Source organism: Pygoscelis adeliae, unplaced genomic scaffold, assembly GCF_000699105.1.
Source record: "Pygoscelis adeliae isolate BGI_AS28 unplaced genomic scaffold, ASM69910v1 Scaffold77, whole genome shotgun sequence".
In the NCBI taxonomy this organism is placed as follows: domain Eukaryota; kingdom Metazoa; phylum Chordata; class Aves; order Sphenisciformes; family Spheniscidae; genus Pygoscelis; species Pygoscelis adeliae.
Genome location: NW_008825216.1, coordinates 8,097,201 through 8,115,964, shown reverse-complemented (window position 1 = coordinate 8,115,964; position 18,764 = coordinate 8,097,201). Strand labels below are relative to the sequence as shown.

Sequence of the window (18,764 nt, the reverse complement as noted above, 5' to 3'; positions counted from 1 at the left end):
TTCAGGACATCCTCTCTTTCTGTTTCCTCTCACCTTTTCCCAGGATGTTCTGCAAGATTTTGCCTGCAGCTTGTCCTTTCCTCTGAGTAGAGCACTGTCTTTCCTAAAAACAAGTGTCTGGGCCTCAGTATGACTCAGAAGTTTGGCGGTTTTTGTCACTTGATGTAGAAAGTTTGCAGGTACCATAGCTTTTGGTAGTGAGATACAGCCGACACAGCTTCTCAAAATTTACTGGCTCACTGGCTAAAATGATGCTGCGAAGAATGCTGCTGACTCTGAAGTGACCAGAGACATGCTTCTCAGAGTAGACAACCCTCCCTCTGAACTCCAGTACTAAAAATAATTTATGCTAATACTCATTTCCCCTCTGCCATTGGGTTTTTAGACTTCTTTTTTTAGGCTAGATTTGAAACTTTTAGAAACTGTTTGAAATAAGAGGTAGACCACCGAGTTCATTTACGTACCTGTTAAGATCAATGTGCTGGTAGAGTTCTAAAGCTTTACCAAAGTATTTCTTCTGAGAATTAAGGACCGGAAGTGTGGCTGCACAAGTGCCGTGTTTCTCCCACTCATGTTTCCTATAGGAGAAAAGCAAAATTTAAGTTTTAGAAAACATTATTTGCAGATGTATGTGCTGCTCAAGCTAGCCAATGTACTGAAATCAAGTACCTGAACAGCTGCATGTGTGAAGTAGGACACTGCACTCAAAAAATACTGCACGTGCGAAAAGCAAAACCAAGAAAGATCACTCCCACCATTTCAATTACAGCAACATCTATATATTTTTTTAGTAGAATCATTTACCAATCGATTTTAGACTTATGAGGAGACTAAGGAAGAAGTCCAAGAAGTCCATCATTATGGTTTGTGACATCAAACTAAGGAAAAATTCTTTCGGACAATAAGTCATGTTAAAAATGTATAAATGAGTTGGCCTTAACATTGGCAGCTGCAAGAGAGACTTTTCAAATTAATGTAAGAGCTATAGAAGGTAAGGGAGAGGATGGTCTAATGGTTTGGATATTAGTATGGACCTGGGACATTCAGAATCAGTATTCTGTTTTCCTATAAATTATCTATATGAATTTGTGCAAAAGTTATTTTATAGTTATAGTTCAGCCCTTCCACCTGTTATCCCACCAAAAGGATAACACTCTTCTCCCCACTCCCCCATCAGCTATCTTTTTAAGATGGGACATTGCAAGGCGAGGAGATAAGACAGATACCGATGTGGAATAAACCATTACTTCATTCCAAAGCTGACTAAGAGAACTTTGTGTCACAAGAGTGTGACAAAACTTTAACAAGCCAAAAGTGCTGTTCAGGTGTTTCTTTAGATTAAGTTAGCCCAAACAGGTTGGGTGTTTGGTTTTTTTAGCTGTCTCCTTTGAATCAGCTTGTTTTTGAAAAAACTGAATGAAGGAATTTATGAAGTAAATATGTATCGTGCTTTTATGACACCAAGGTCTGTCAGTGTATTACAAAGAGATGTTTGGAGGTCAGAATGGTAAGAATTTGCTTGGAAAATGAGTATTTCTAAACTGGGTATAAGTTTTAGTGGAGTCTTTTATGTTAAATGTACTTTCAAAGCACTCAGAAGTTTTCAGAACTGAAGAGACTAACCCTTATTTTGGGTGGAACAGCGAAACTGCACAAGCTGCTAAGACAAGACTGTTGCCTCAACTTTTACTTTGGCCTATGGCAGTATGTTTCAGAGGCCTGCTCTTAAGTCTTGCTTCTATTCCACCATGAAGTCTTCTAATACCATGGAACAGAGTGCAAAAGAAAGCAATTCTTGCAATTTTATGGCAGACAAACTCAAATAGGACAAGAAATGTGGCAAAGCTCAAATTCTACTTCTATCACTTCTAAAGTCTATTGAAAGACTGAACAGTATAATCTTTAATAAGACCACCTGCAGATTTGGGGGGGGGGGGGTGTGTCATCTTTTTTTTAATTCTTTCTTTCTTTTCAAATTTCACGACCCACTTGTATTAAATAGGTATCAATTCAGCAGATGTATACAAAAAGTTATCTAATCACAAATTCCTGCCACTACCACAGCATTCCCTGACCTTATGATGCCTTAAGTACCTCATGGAAAAGCAGAGAAGCACAAGGACAACTATTATTCACTTGAAAGCCTGCTTTTGAATTGTCCATTCTTATTAGGAACTTTTAGATTTTTCTTCAGGAATGAAAACACTTTAAAAGAAGATATGGTTGTATCTAGAGAAATTCATACACTACTTCTGAACAGAGAATGAATAAAGCATTTACAAAATCTGCAATCAGAGCTGCCAATTACAGTGCACTTGTCACGTCACTGAAAGGGATTGAATTTCTGTCAATCAAAATGCTAGTTACAGTGTTATAATCTGACTTTTGTACTGCTTTTATGATATTTCTAATTATATTTCCAGCTATTGACATCAGTGCTATTTGCTAGCCTTGAATTGAAAGGGAAAAGGTTTTGATTGTATCTGTTCATATATGCTGCCTACCAAAATATCTCTGTTAGTAAAATAAGGACTGGTATGCACCTGTTTTTATGAACAGGTAGGTGGTCAGGGCATGGGAGGTGCTAGATTTAAGACATATTTTTCTTATTCTGATTCCAGGAACAGTTTAAGGTGGCATAAACTTGTGCTACCACAGAAACAAGTACTCATGCTCTCCCCAGCACAGTGCAAGAACAGAGGAGTGGAGGGAGGAAAAAGTGACACCACCACTTTTGACAGTTACAAGTTTAGGTTGCCATAAGACACTTGTGGAACCAGTTTAAGACTCTGAGGACAAGTGTCTTCTGTAGAGCGAGGACAAGATTAAAAGAGGTGCACATTCCCTTCAAAGCTTTTGCCTAGTGACACAGGGAGGAAACAGTCATCCAATCCAAAGGAAAAAACTTATGGGCACTTATAGTTGAGATGGCTTTAAATGCTACTGCCTCTAGCTATGTGCTCTGCTTCTTATCTGATGTTACGGCTTTCACTGTAGATCTGGAAGAACAAATTGCATATCCATACCCTGACCAATGCAGCTCATGGCTCAGCAAATTAACTGGAACGGCCGCTGATTTTAGTTTAAAATAATGCACTCGAACTGAAGCCTGTGCAAACTCAAATACCACCCATACCGCTCTCTGGTCCAAATGCCTGATTATTCAGAAGCAAAGAAAAACATGGAGAAGAAGGAAAACAGTACTGCTGTCAGGAGAGATCAAAATCTCTTTCTCCCTTCCCATGAACCAAGCAGGTCGATCTCTAAATAAATTCCCAGATCTGATTTTACACTGCTAGGAAAGTAAGTAAAAAGAGAGAATTCTGTAGACAAGTGGCTAGGATGATCCAATGCATCCTATTTTTCCATTTCCTCCTCAGTAAGGAAGCCCAAAAAGAAAGGTCTCTCAAAGCCAGCAAACACAGTGAAGCTAGCTAGGAAAAGAGGCCTGGAAGCTGCTCTTGCAGCTAGCTGTGACATCCCAGGGGTGCTACTGCTATTCAGATTTAATGTGTCAACAGCAGCTGCTTCTCCTCCCTGGGGGCAAAGGGAGGAAACACATTCTCCCTCTCTCTCTCACCAAGTTTCATTTCTCCAAAACCTCTGCCATAGCCCTCTCTTCAACAGCTGCATTTTGCAGGTGCTCTAACAAGAAAACGGATTTATTTTGTAAATGAGACTGACAAGATGCACTGCTTTCAGTGGCCTCCTGGACACTGCTTCTCATGCACAACATCTCACCTGAAAAATTACTAACTTAGATGGATTTTTTTATAAAATAATATCCAAAATACTTTGGTTTTTTGTACTCACCAGAACTGGGTGCGATTCAGAGACGAATGAAGCACATCAGGCCAATAGCGTCTCATGTCTGACATAAGATCCTAAAAATATCACAATTAATAAATGCACCTATAGTGTTGAAAAGCTATTTCTTACACAATCTACATAGATTGATACATTTTCTAAAACTGAAGCCTCATCTTTCAACATCCCTAACTGAAACATTTACTCCCAGAAAAAGAAAAGATCTTTTTCCCAATATTCTGAAAATGCTGTTGTTGGTAACAGGTAGGTGCAACTATCTAAATATCTGAATGTACTAATACCGACACACTGCCTCAAAGAAAGATTTTCCTTCAGCTGTCCCTGCAGAAGTTGTTCAGTCGTGCAGCTTTTCACATTTGTCAGCTCAAGCCTCCTATCCCTGTTTACAACACATTTGAATGAAATATGGAAGTTCTTTTTTTAATTAAAAAAAGAATAAAAAAGGAGTAATGCCCTTGGAGAAAACACACAGAAAAATGTACTCTGAACTCTTTTATTTTCTGTGTTCTGACTTTGCAGTAGAAAATGGAAGAGAACATGAACTGACTGTAACCTCTTTTTCACAGGTACTTTTTGCCACTGCAGATCCACCGCCTATGTTCTCTAGATTTTTTTTTTAAGGAGGATGTGGCTGAATGAGTCAAACCACATGTCTACAAAATCAAGTAGGAACAGCTGTTAATGATCACAAGCACTGCAACTTCAAGTAGTACCAGAAGCACCTAATGAATTTGTGGAATCTTTAGAAGAACATACCTCTCAGCAAACATTAAGAGTGATACGTTATAAGCTACAGATTTTGCATATAGGGTGTGCAAAAGTAATTGCACTCAGCTCTGGTTGGTACAACTGTTTTTGCTTTAAATAAATACCTTAATCTCGGTGACATTGAAATGCCACGTCCTATTACACTCTTCAGTTTTGTCAGGCCTAGGGAAGCAGAATAAAAGTGAAAAAAAGATGTCTCCTAGCTCACTAATGGTAACTAACAGCATTCTATTCTGTATCATTAGCCTGAATTTTAAATATGCAAGATTATAGGTAGAGATTCTATTTAAAAAAGCAATTAACCAGCATCTACAGTGTTTTAGAAGTAAAAATTCAAGACATTAATTATGGCAAAAACATTTCCCATGCAGAGGCTCTTTGTTAGGCCCTCCAGTCCCTCTCACCATGTAAGAGATACAGGGAGAGTAAACGATACGGAAGGGTCTTGCACATGATGTCACTAATGACACTGGCCTCCTCAATCACTGCACCAAGTGATGATTCTGCAAGTATCACCAAGACACTCACTGGAAATCTAGACATAATGCTGCTCACCTTTCCAGGACACACAGCTTAAACTCCTGTACTGAGTTTTTCTCTGTATTTGTCAGGAAAACCTTTGAATTGCTGCCATTGGTGCTAATTCCAGTCAGTTGATTCGTTTGAAGCAAATTAGTTTTTCCTGTACTTTTGTAATATTTGTGCTGAGTTAAGATACTTAAAGTCACAAGCAGTCATGAGACATTAACAAATTCTGTGTACGCAGGGAGAAAAAAAAAAGAGGGGAAACTATACTTCCCTTTCTGTTTGAGAACATCACTGATCTTCTAAGGAGATGTATAAATAAAATGCTCATGTGGCAAGAGGATTTCAGGAACTCAGTGAGTCATGAGATACAGAAGTGTATTTCAGTTTTATCATAGGGTTTTTATTTCCAACAAAATGAAGGCTTTTGTTTCAAGGAATCATAAAAACAGATAGATTAAGCCCTCAAAAAAAAAAAAAAAAGCACTAAATAACCTGGTACAAAACTTGGTTTTTCCTTTCCAGGCTGAAATAAAAACACTCTATGATCATACCACAGTCCATGGATTGTCCAGTACTCTGGAGGGTCTTGACAATCATGATCACTCATCTGTGGAAAACAAAGATACAGAATATTTGTTTTATGTGTCCAGGGACAATGGTTTAGAGGAAAAAATAGAAGTTCATTCACTGGTGGTCCAAGGCTGTAGTGAGACGTGAGAATTTTTGCTTGCCCAAATCAGGAACCAGTGAACTCCAGTTACTTGAAGCTGTCATGGATCATGTGCCACTTAGAGACCAACTGGCGTTAAAATTTTGAAGCAGATCAAGTGAATATCATGGGGCATCCTGAACAGGCAGTGTAAAAAGAAGACAAAGGACAGGTTCTGAGGTGATCGAAAGTAGCCTGATCCATGCTAAATGAATGGAGCTAAACCTGCATTTATCATATTCCAGGTGGCAGCTTTCTGTATTTTCCTCATCATCAGATTTTTTCAAGGAGTGCAGAGCCATTAAAATAAAAACCATCAACATAAACTATAATATTAGATAAGCACACAACCATCTTTAAGCATCCAGGAGTAATTCTGTTGTATTAAACAGGAAAAATACAAAGGAGAGATGAAATAGGTTGCTTATTCCAAGTAAAATGGTTAGAATATATTTTTTAAATATTTTGACTTGAGGGACAAGGGAATGGAGAGAAGAAAGACTATATACATTCCTATGAAAAAACCCAACAACCCAGTCAAAACTTTTGATAATGCAGGAGAAATAGCCTACACATTAATTATTGTTTAAAGCAGAGTACATATTCCTGAACAAAACAAAAAAAACCCATGTTCACACATCACAGAATACCATTACTGTATTTTCCCTGATTATTCTGCGTAGTGATTATGGCTTTTTTTAGTAAACACTTTTTGCCATTAAATAACAACCTCCTCAGACTTTCTTTCCCCATAATAATAGCTTTCCTTTTCAGCTCTGCATCCTGTCTTAATTATGCCACAATGCCTTTTATGTGATGCCAGAGCAAGAGCAGAGTATAGAGAAGAGCAGAGAGAGGCCTGTAATCTCACTAATTGCCTTCCACATGCCACTGGCCAGTGGCAGCAGAACTGCAAACTTTGCAAGACTTTCTTGTTCTGTGCCCATTTCCTTCCTCTCCTCTCTTGCCACCAATAATAGAAGCAATTAAACCCAGCAACAGCTTTTTTCCTGAAAGGAATATTGTCAACAAACACACACTGCAAACGCCTAAACAACATTGCTCCCGTCATGACACAAGCTTTGGGGAGCTGAAAGAGTTCAGCTATCCAGCCCAAAATACAGCAAATTAACAGCCAGCAGCTAAATGCATCATGCCCTGAAAAACAACCTGACAGCTAACCAGCTCGCTCCACCGAGGGTAGTAACAAGAACAGTGCAATTGTGCTCCTTTTCCAGTCTTTAACTGCAGTTCTCAGACATGCTAAAGGAAAGCCCAGAGTATTTTAAATTTGGAATCAGGTCTCCCCTATCACGGCACTAATCTTATTAGCAGTTTCTTCTACACATTTCATCAAGCTCTTGGTGTTACACTGCATGCTGGCAGAACTGTGAGGTCAATGCAACCTACAACGCATTAGTTCACACTTTGCATGCTTTGGCCAGCTTCATTCATCCTCCTTTTTAATTCTATCCATAGTATTTTTCCAATGTTAATTTTAAATCGGTATCATAAAACGTGCAAACACTAGTCTGAGAAGCTGGGTACGCCTGCTACTTCCGCAAAAACACTTCTTGTCAGCCTTCCTGTTTATCACATACTGATTGCTGGAGGATTGATTCAACCTCAGGCAACCGTTCACTTGAAACAGTTACAAATGTATATTTTCAGGTAGGCATTGGACCCCAGAAAGCCTTCTATATCTAGATTAATTTGAAAAAGAAACATTGCTTTCTCCTGTTTTAAAGCAATCTAATAATCAAACCAATCCAAATTAACCATATATGATCTATAACACTGAGAAAAGTGCCAGAGAGCCTTTATAGCACCCACCATGCTGAGAGGAAATGCTGCAGCAGAGAGATTAGCCTATTTGTAACAGCAAGACTTGGACAAACAGCTGCTGCTAGAAGCGTGGGAGCTCCTTTCACCTCTGACGTGCCGAAAAGTGAAACACCAAACTGTCACAGAAGCGTTACCTGTAGAGCTGCCCGAGTTACAAATCCCTTGGTATAGCAGCTTGTACATAGGAGAGGGTAGTGCTATTGGATCACATACAGTTACCCCAAGTTTAAATAAAAAGTCAGCTTCTGGGAAGTAAAATATTTAATCCTGCTCTCCCTTTCAACCACCCTGTTTAAGTAGGCCATCTCTTTAATTAAGATCAATTTTAAGTGTTATTTTGTAATGAAACATCACAACTTCTATGAAAAATCCTTGCTTTTGAAACTGTGGAGAGAGTTCACCTCTTCAATTTCTCTCCCCCAAATAGTCTGTAATTCCTCCTTCCCCCCCTTCCTCCTTCCCCCCACACCCCAGGGTAAAGCCAATCAATGAAGGAACCAAATGTATAAGGTTGCTGAAAAAAATCTGGGAGAAGGGAAATAAAACAAATTTACTTCTTGTTGAACACTGCTCTAGCATGAGCTGATAAACTAAAACCTTCCGTGTGTTTATCCTTTCAGAAGATAAAGACCCACAAAAACATCTAAACCAGACCTTCTTCACAGAGAAGTTGGAGGCATAGATTAAGAGTTATCTTATGAGTTAACATGGGCATTTAGGGAAAAAGAAACAACGTTCTTTTCTTCCAAAACAGCATATGTCAAGAGCTGGACTCACTTTGACACACCTGCCTTTATACAAAGAAATAAAGGTATCCTTTACTAAGGAACTTTTTGATCTAATGCTAGATCACAATAGTGTACTGCCCTCACCTCAGTCACTTTAATTCTTTCTATATTATGTGACTACTTCTATTTTTACCAAAAAAAGAAGAAAAAAAAGTGTTTCTATTCTTCCTTTAAGCCTTTGCTATAAAATTATTGCCAAGGCCTAAAATTAGGAAAACCTTTTATCTCATTAAAAAAAAACTAATTTCATCTGCTGCTTAACACTACATTCAAACTTGAATTCACGCTGTTCTGTTCACCAGCCTATTCTGTTGTCCTTTCTTTGATTCTTTCATTTGATCAGCACATATGTGCAGTAAAAGACAGACCACAGCAGTGTTTAGTACCCATTTCTTTATCATCCTTCCCATTCTCAACAGAGGAGGAACTGAACAGCCTACAAATTTCCATCAGATTTTCCCCATTTCACAAGGAAACACCCACAGAAGATTTTCTCTTTTTGCCATCTCCAAGATGCAAAAGTTGCAATAATATTTATCTTTTTAAGTTCTTGAATTGAAGTTCTTCACAATTCCATAAAAAAGGAGGGGGAAGAGTCCCTCTTCTTGCCCTTGAGTTGCTCCTATTTCCACCTCACAGGATTCACATTAATTTGTGACCAGAAAGTTGAAGTGTGACATGAATTAGCCACATGAAGTTCAATAAATTGCACCACAGGCACAATTTATTAAGGGGACGTTAAATTCATAATCACTTGAGGTCTTTGAATTTAGCTTGGATATCTTTGTAGAGGACATAGTCACTTTAGGTCAATTACATGGTACCGGAATTTCTAATCACATGATGAGGAAGAACATCTGTTTTCCTCCTTCACCCTTTCACTGCAGCAGCCAGTAGTTAAGTCCTGGGGTTATTATTGCTTCCATGAGACTCAGTATTTTATTTTAATAGGTTAGTTTAGAATACATGATTACAAAACGCTTACTTCACGGTTTAATTGTGCTGATCACACTCAGTATTAAAAAGCACCAGTTGAACACATACAGTTTAAAGCACGGGAAGAGCTGGGAGATAGGTATTCTCAAGTTTCTGGCATGCTGAACTGTGCCCGCGAAATTTTAAAAAAGGCCTTTCAGGCCTTCAAAAGCCTGAAAAACTTTTTGAACACAGATATGGAAAACAGGTAGGAATTAAGATGTAGGTCATCCACACACATATCAAGAACACACCGTGTAGCAAATTAGTCTATAATCAGGTTCCTTTATATAGGAAGCATAAACTAGTAAGTACTTGCACAAAGTAGTATCTCAAAGGTTTTTTACTAAATGATATAATGAGTTTTGCAGTTTCCTTCACCCAACTATTTTTCCTCTCAACATCACATCAACAGTTTTAAACTGCAGAATGACATTAAAAATATTTCCTCCCTGAAATAATACAGCAATCATATATAAATACACTGAACATGCAGAAGATCCTATGTACTTAAAAAAAAGCCCACAGCTGAATTTCGGAACTCCTCTTACATTAACGTTAGCAAAAAAAGTTGTTATGGGAGTACAGTTGAGATTCCGTTTCTTCATATGACTCAGTGATGTGAAACTGGGCAAAAAGTCACTTAATATGATTTTAATTTCACTTTTTCTTCACTTCTTTGGAATGCTTCTGTCCACATCTTACTACAGAAGATCGTAAGGAATCAACAAAGTGTAAGAAAGCCTACATTTTCTGATGCTTAATATCTTCAATTACTCATTACAATTTCACTGTAAGTTTATAAAGGTTATTTGTCAATTTACCAATAGCACTACCCTGGAATTCAGAGTAGTAACCAGCATGAATATACAGTGGGAAAACTGGTTGGTAGGGTCTTTTTGTTTGGTTGATTTGTGGGGTTTTGTGGTGGGGTTTTTTTTTAATTGTTTGCATCTCATTCACGTAAGCAAGGGTTTGCACTGCTACTGACTCTGAACACCCACTCGTGCCAGGCACTACAAACTCCTGAACACCAACATCTCTGCTTGAAGTCAGTAACAGGGTGTTGACTCAACAGAAAATCAGACACAAATTGCATCAAATCTGCCCTATTGACCCTCAAAACCAGGCAAACAAACGAAAAACAGAACAGTGGCCACTTAGTCTCAGTTAGACATGCACATCTGAGTCTTCCCTTCCATATTTAACTAATGTAAAGTACATCTACTTTTCCTCAGAAATTTAGGCAGCATGTGACTTGTGCTGCTACTGCTTTTATATGTATTTCCAGAAATAGGAATGAGAAATAAAAAAGTACCTAAAGCACAAAAAGTAAGAATCTAATATTATAATAAACCTGTCTCCCAGAATTGGGACCTTTTTTGCTCCAGAGACATTTGCCTGAAACTGAAGCTTCTCTATTATCCACAGGGTTCTTCATCCTTGTGTCAGTAAATCTGACCACATCTTCCATTTTGAAGTATAGCATATTTTTAACCTAGCTGTATGAGAAGAGGCCTTTGAGTATTTCCAGCAGAGGAAAAATGTTCTACTTATCAGATGGTAGTAGGTACTTAATAGCAAAAGGGACATAAGTAGTACACCTCAGCTGTGCTTTTGACAGACATATGTTGGAAGGTTAAGTTCATTTTTGGTTCCCACCTCTCAAATACAGAAATGCTCAGAGACACCTGCCATAACAGCTTTATAGCTCTCTTTTTCCTGACCGAATCCATATTTGATGACTTATCATTAAAACGCTGGAGCCAACATTACAAAGCTAAAGCTTGTTGTGCAGCAAGTTCAAGTACTAATCTACAGTTCTTCAGTCAGACAAGGCAGGCAAGTATCCTTACAGAGTCTGGTGAAAGTCTAGAATTAAGTTTACAACTAACAAGACATCATAAAATATGTAACAAGCAATTAAGGCTTAGTGTACAGTATGTCCTACATTGACTACTATATCTGTAACACACCACAATCCTGTCTTGTTTACTGCTACTCTGGAGTGCAGGGGAAGTAGCAGAAGTTGCACGAAGATCAGCAAAAGCCTTTATAAAGATATAAGGGCATAAGCAAGGTTAAATGCTTGATGGGCTTCGTTCATTCTGTTTTCAAACATTTATTGTCCAACGCTACCTTTGTCAGGATAAAAGAGAACAAAACACAAAAATCTCACCTTACATACAGTCACTGGCCAATGATGAGCAAGATACAGCTTTTTCCAGGTATGAGGGTGGTTGTCACTGGAAAAAGACAGAGAAATCTATTTTTCCTCAAGCATTTTAAAAAGAGCAACACCTTCAGCCAGCAGCACAATGCTTCCTAGTATAACGCATTGATTTTAGAGCTGGTTGTTGTTTATAGCTTCTATCACAATATTTGAGAACTCCAAACACAGTAGGACCAAACTAACAAATCACTTAGGAACAACATATTTAGAAACCTGCTAATACCTCCCCCCATTGTTAAACAAATGCCACTCCTTGCATCCTACCTCCCTATGCTTTCCATTTCTTAAATATGGAAGAAACGTATTGTTCTGTTTTATATTTAGGAGAGTGCTTACTGGCAAGCTTTTACAACAATAAGTAAAAAACAAAGATATCTTTGTTTAGGATGTTAGGAATCTTCTAACTCTTCTTGATGGGTATATTAGCTGAAAAGAAAGTATAACAACATTCTTGGAACTGTAACTACGCTTCTAAAAGAGAAAGACTACAAACAACCACAAGCAATGTAGTTGACACTACAGGAGATGCAATTTGATCCTGCAAGTGCCTCCAACCTTTTAGATCAAAAAAAAATTCAGAATGAAAAGTAAAAACCATAAAGCGCAAAAATGCTGACTTTATAATTTTATAGACATTTAATTCAAACACTACATTTTTAAAATGCTTACTAGAAATTAAGCAATTTTAAAACACTTAAATAATCAAACTGTGACACAGTCTTAAGGTTACCTAAGGAAGAACTAAAGAAGGAATATCCCATATTTTACAGAAGCACTTGTTGTTACAGCCTCTTAGAATAAAGAGATCTGTAACTCAGAAGCATCAGTACTATCTTATTCCTATGCAGAGAGAAAAAAAAAGCTTACAAATTTTGTACAAAAAGTGTTGGAAACCTATATCATGTCTTTGCCACTACTGCAGAGGCATTTTCCAATAGTTTGGAGCAGACCTATTCTGGATAAACTAGAAGTAGATAAAACCCCTGTTGCTTCAGACACTACAGCAAATATATTTAGCTATTAAGCAACCACACTAAGTGGTTAAATAGAACAGCAAGTGGGAAAGTCAACAAAAACAGAACTGTAAATTGTTCAAACTGACAGCATGATGTGCAGTACTGTGAAAATAAATTGTTATTCTCTGGAAGCTAATAGCTACATGTCCTTCATTAGTGCTTGCCAGAGGTTATATTAAAAAATATGAGAAAAAGCTAATTCTTCTCAACCTGAGGAAGTAGGGATGCTCCCATGTTACAACACGTCTCAACTTTTTCCTCTAGTTTTGCTAGTTTGCAATGGCCACATTTTCTCTTAAGCGTTCACATGTATCTGTGGTTTTTAAATAATTTAGCAGAATAGCTCTGGAACAGATCAGGCATAGCCACAATGAAAACTATTAACACTTCTAACTGGTCTATTCAGGTTGGAAACCTGAATAGAAAAATTCCCCAATATCGTAGAGCAGTTAGTTTCCTTGCTTTAAAAAATCCTTGCTTAGAAAAATACCATCTTTCACCTGTATTTGAAATAACAGCTGAACTGCAACGACAATCATGCCAGAACAAGTTCCCCTAGAACACACCTTTTGGCTAAGGATAGGTCAGAAAATTTTGGTTATTAAAAAGACCAAGTTTTAGAAACTTAAGCTCAGAACTGGCATCCAAGGAAAGCCATTTTCAATACCTATCCAACTTCAGCGATATCTCCCCTTTTTTTGACCCGAGTTATCCTGCCCGGTGCAGTTCAGCACTGTGCCTCTAAAGTTGCCTCTTCCACTGAGATGGCCAAGCCATAGCCCAAGTCCTAGGGATTTCAGAAACTTCAGCATAGTGTCTAAGCTACCAACCAGCTGCAATGTAGCCATTATACAAAGTTCAGCACTGAACTGAGCACCCTTAACAATTCTCTTGCCAAAACGTTGGAAGGAAGGAAAAAAGTTTATTTCCTGATATAATGCAATAGGAATTCGAGCTTTTACCACAGAAGGGTGTGATCTGGAGCATGGGTTCCCCCATGGCTCATTGGTATTCAAGCTCAGATTTTGAGCTTGAACAACCACCAAAAGGCTGCACGGCACTGATACAGCCCCAGATGGGATGCTGTATGAAAAAGAATTTAAAATTATTGGAACTGAGAAAATAACAAGGAAAAAAAAAATTTTAAAAGTATAAAGTTTAACAGTTGGTGCAATTCATGCTATAGGGATGATTATAGTTTATTGTTATAGGTTCCAAAATTATTTCTGATTTTTGTCATTACTACATCACAAGTCTAAATGATTCATTTAAAGCAAGATTACAAAGTTTTTAAGTGCAATGAATGTAATTTAAGTTTCGCTCTTTTTTCATGCTGACACATCAATAAATGTAAAGCTTTTCTTAGGCATGACCCCCTCTTCTCCAGTTAATGTAGATGCCTCATTTTACCAGTCACCTAAGGGAAGAATAACACATCAAAAATATCACATAATAAAATAAGAAAATTTACACTCATTACAAGTTAAACTATTCTGGTCTTAAGAAACAACTGTCAGAGATTTCTTTTTAAAGCGTAACTTACCTTTGTGTGAATTTAACTGAAGTACACCAACAACATAATGCCATAGAAAACCAACCCAGAATCCAATAGTGCAGCTTTGCAGGCTTCATTTTGCTAATCAAATAGCTGTAAAAAGGTGTTAAAAGAAGAAATCTGTTACTTATCCAATGTACTAAACTGCAAGTGTTAACACAGAGAAAAACACAACTATCTCAGAAACAGCAGGTAATATCAACTCTAGACTAGATTTATAACCACGGGTAAAATGAGGATCTCTTTCAAGGCTGCGCCCGATTCCCCAGCTTGTATGCTAATTGTTATAAACTAATGGCATCAAGATTGAGATCATGGTTTCCTTTTTTTTTTTCCCTTTACTTGCACACAGTCCCAATAGAGCCACTTTCCAATAAACAGAGATACATAAATCTTCTATGCAACCATACTTTATGGAATGTAAGACTCCACTTGTGGTCAGCTCAAATGCCCAAAGCGATTCATTAAAGAAACTTTGAACTTAACATTGAATATTCATGTTGGATTGACCAAGGCTGATATTAGAAACTCACTGGAAGTGAAGTATGATGTCCAAGGATGAAATTCTCTCTAAATGCCAGTCAACTACTAAACTGATGTTAAAAAAAAATCGCTGCTAAAACCAGATTAGTTTCTGTTCTTGTTATAAACCTGAGACAGCCTCTATGAAACCATGCACAATCTGCTTACCACCTTGTGAACCCTAGAAGGCGGGGGAGGGAAAAAAAAAAAAAAAAAAAAAATCAACTGTCACCAACAGGAGGACTTTCACTTGGCACAGGTCAAAAAACCCCAGCTGCCTCCTGTATCCGCCAGCCATTTCACAGCATTTCAAATGCCACCTCCTAGATGCCAGAAATAGATGTACATGCATGCATTTACATGCAATTATTAACGCCTCACCAAACCCACTTTCCAACTTTCTCATTTTGAGAACCCGAAAAAAAGCACTACAAGTCACTGCGTGTAACCTATGTGACCCTTCTAAGATCACTCACTACACAAGTCATATCCTTTTTTCTATGAAGGTTTTAAAATTAATCCTTTCTTATAACAGTCGAATAAAGCCTGTTTTGACACCAGTAAAGACATTGCTGATTCAACCATTCAGGCTAACTTTAGGAAATTCACTGTAATTCTGATCCACGGCTCATTATAAACAGGAGTCCATTTTGCCACCATTATCGTGTGGCTCTGGACCCAGCCTGCAGGCCCCCCCGGCAGCCCTACCCCGCAGTTCTGCAAATGCCGTGGCAGAGCTGACGTATGCAGGAGGCAGCCTCCCAGCCTGCTAAACGTGTCAAGATTCCAAAACTGGTGAGGGGTTTGGGCAACAGCTGTAACAGTTAACCAGCTAGATTTATTACAAGGTTTTGCTAAATTGTGAAGAAACTACAGCCTTTAAGCTATTCATCTATTTCATATGCTAATGTCTCTCTAATTCATAATGGACATATTATCAAGGTAAACAGCTTAGCCTAATAGAAGATATTACTAGATAAATCTTAGTTGGCAACTGTTAATTTTCTGATCTAGTTTCTTAAAAAAGGCCTGAAGGATTTTCACTCACCAGGCAAGATGAGCACAAAAAATTTCAACTAATTTGGAGTGTGCTACTTGTATACAAAAGCAATCAATAATGTAGAGCTAATCTTTATCAAAAGCTAAAGCAAGACATACAACTTGCATTAAAGAAATTGATATATTCACATAATGTACAAAAAAATCGCAAATAAGTAATTAACTGCCAGGTATCCAATTTCCCCAAGAGTTCTGCATTTAAAGTGATCTCAAGTCTCATCACTTGAACAGTATGAGTTAATGATGTGATATTCAACCTTATAGACCTGTTTATGATTTCATCTACTGTTATTTTCAACTGATAACCAACCAAGACTTTATTTTTCCCGCATGATAAACTATTTACCCAAGATAAAACACTGAGAGATTTAAGGAGTCTTCAGGTAAGATTCTGCCCTACCTATAAAAAGCATTTCTTCAGAGAACAGAAAGTACCACTTAAAAGACAATAATGTCACACACCATCACCAAAAAAAGCTGCACTGTACAAGGGTCTGGAAAAAACATCTTAAGGAAATAGATTATGGAAGAAAAATAAGCCAGCAAACATTACAGCATTTCTTTTGCAAACTGGTATGACTTAAGATGGCAGGCACAAAGAAACATTTTTTTTTCCAGTGACTAAGTTGCAAAAAAGCATAAAGGCAATTATCTCCCTTTCTCATTGGACTCTTAAGTTTGATCAAATAATGACCAGAAACGGAGGGGGGGCTTCAAAAAATGCTGCTATCAGAGCAGTGGAACGTACTGGTTTATTCTGCGTATTGCTCTGCGCTGTGGAACCAGAACGTAGGGATAACAGAGACAGTGAGCAGATCTGAAAGCCCCCGATCTTTTACATAACAAATTACTTTTTTCCCACTGATACACAACACAAACTCTCTCTAAGGCTTTAGCTTGGAAGCCAATATTGCAGCTATCATGACACTATCATGATAGACTGAGTGCTTTACTCAGGTTGACCTTTTATTCGTCTGTGACATCGATGGTGGGAGGTGAAAAATGTGTCAGTCTCACCTGAAAAGCACCCAAATGATGCACTTTTGAGGAAATACACATCCAAATTAAAACTGTATTAACAACTAAGATGTATGAAGCACATGCAATTTTAATAAAAATTGCTTCTGTTTACTAAAAATTACACTGGATTACTAATTCCACAAATACAAGAAAGAAGAGATTAACAAATCTTACACCAATTCTACTAATTCTTCTAATAAGAAGAAACAGAGGTTTCCATAATATGGAAGTTATAAAAAAGTTGTAACATTACAAAAGACTTCCTAATGAAGAAAACTTACAACTTCAAAATGAAACATGCACAGATACATAAAATAGTTATTTGAAACTATGCTATTGAGTAATTTTCACTATAGATAGAACTCCAAAGAATAAGAATAGCTTTGGGATGACTCTTGGTTTACTATACCTGGATATGAATGCACAACCTGTGTGTGTGTGTTAGTTAGTTAGTAACAGAGCCAGGACAAGGTCACTTTCAGCTATGTGAGCATTGCTCAATGCTGGTATCAAAACTACCTGCCCAAGCTTATCAAGGACTAGGGATAACTTGTAATAAATAGTAATGAAATCTTTCTTTAACACGTTTACTATCGTTTGAATTCTAATACACCATCTTAGGGGGCTGCCGACATAGCACATGCTGCTTTTGGACACTAGCAATTCGTTATCTGTATTCGACTCCCTTATTTTCTTTTTTTGCTTTTAACAATTAGCTTAACTAATAAACCCCACAGTTATATAAAATTTCCTGGTTTACACTTTAGTTCAGGCATATAGACTTAGAGAACAGAGAAGAGGCTGCAGAAGTGCACTTAAGCATTAGCGAGAGGACTCCCATGGCTAACAGCACAGCACACACGCAGGTAAGTGTCGGCAGCAACGGCCAGAGATGAGAATTAGGGCAGCTAGCCTGGCATCTAAAAGCACAACAATGAACACCTAAAGTTTTGGTGCCATTTCAAACAAGGCAGCACACACTACCTCTGCCGCAATGAGTCAGACAGCCAAGTTACAAAACTGTGTGCCAGAAGCATTAATTTATAACAACGCTCTTAGCTCTGGCAACTTTTACCTCCATGGCCCACTCCCAGCTAACCGTTCTTCCCAAGCCTGAGTGCTGCCTAACTACAAAAACCACCTTCAAGATTTTCAGATGCAATACTCACATCCACTGACACGGCAAGTTTTTTGCAGAACCTTCTCACTACTTGTCTCACAAAGTACAATTCAAAGCAGAACTTGCAGAGCAGTGGTTTTGGGGCAAGCCCGGCAGGAGCTTGGTGGTGTGCTCTGAGCTGTCCTTCCACCTGCTTCCTGGGGAAGTCTTGAGCAAGGTGGCACCTTGCTCTCCTCACACACAGACACACGGCTCCACTTCTAGCACAGTGTCGTAAGATTTAACTACCTGACACCGTAAAGCGCTTGCTCCAGATAAACAATTATCACATTTTTATAAATTGTAAAGAATGCAACAGAGCAGAGAACCTGAAGCCAGACGCCTGCAAGTGACAGGAGGATGCCAAAGCTGATGACAAGTCTACGAAGGAAAACTATAAACAGAGTTTTTCCAACTCTGGGAAATGCTACAACTTCTTCGGCTGACTTTTGATTAGCTTCACAGGGAATTTAAGGCATAAGAAATGAAACCTAATACGATCTGAGCCCTTACAAGTCCCGCAAATCCCACCTAACTTCGTGCAAGTCAGTAATCTCACTGGAGGCAGCAGGCAAAAAAGCTTACACGGAAATACCTCGGGCAGGCCGAACGCTCCCTCCCCCCCGCGCGGCCGCTGCCACCGCAGCCGCGCGCGGGGCAAGAGGTGGGAAGAGGGGGCGGCAGGGACGCCGGAGCAGAGAGGCTGTCAAACCTGACCTCCGTTGCCTCGGACTCGGGACCTCACCTCGCCGCAGCCCG

The 18,764-nt window shown here is 38.4% G+C and overlaps 1 protein-coding gene across 1 annotated transcript in view; it reads right to left on the bottom strand.

Moving 5' to 3' along the window:
- Positions 1-18,087, bottom strand: part of RNASET2 (ribonuclease T2) — a 27,467-nt gene extending 9,380 nt beyond the window's left edge. The window contains exons 1-8 of the mRNA XM_009329208.1: positions 18,016-18,087; positions 14,779-14,948; positions 14,234-14,338; positions 11,621-11,687; positions 5,676-5,731; positions 4,701-4,758; positions 3,814-3,884; positions 465-578 (exon numbers count right to left, since the gene is read on the bottom strand). Of these exons, the coding sequence (XP_009327483.1) occupies positions 465-578; positions 3,814-3,884; positions 4,701-4,758; positions 5,676-5,731; positions 11,621-11,687; positions 14,234-14,322 (455 nt within the window). The 5' untranslated portion in view covers positions 14,323-14,338; positions 14,779-14,948; positions 18,016-18,087. The remainder of the gene's footprint in view (positions 1-464; positions 579-3,813; positions 3,885-4,700; positions 4,759-5,675; positions 5,732-11,620; positions 11,688-14,233; positions 14,339-14,778; positions 14,949-18,015) is intronic.
- Between the last annotated feature and the right edge of the window lie 677 nt (positions 18,088-18,764).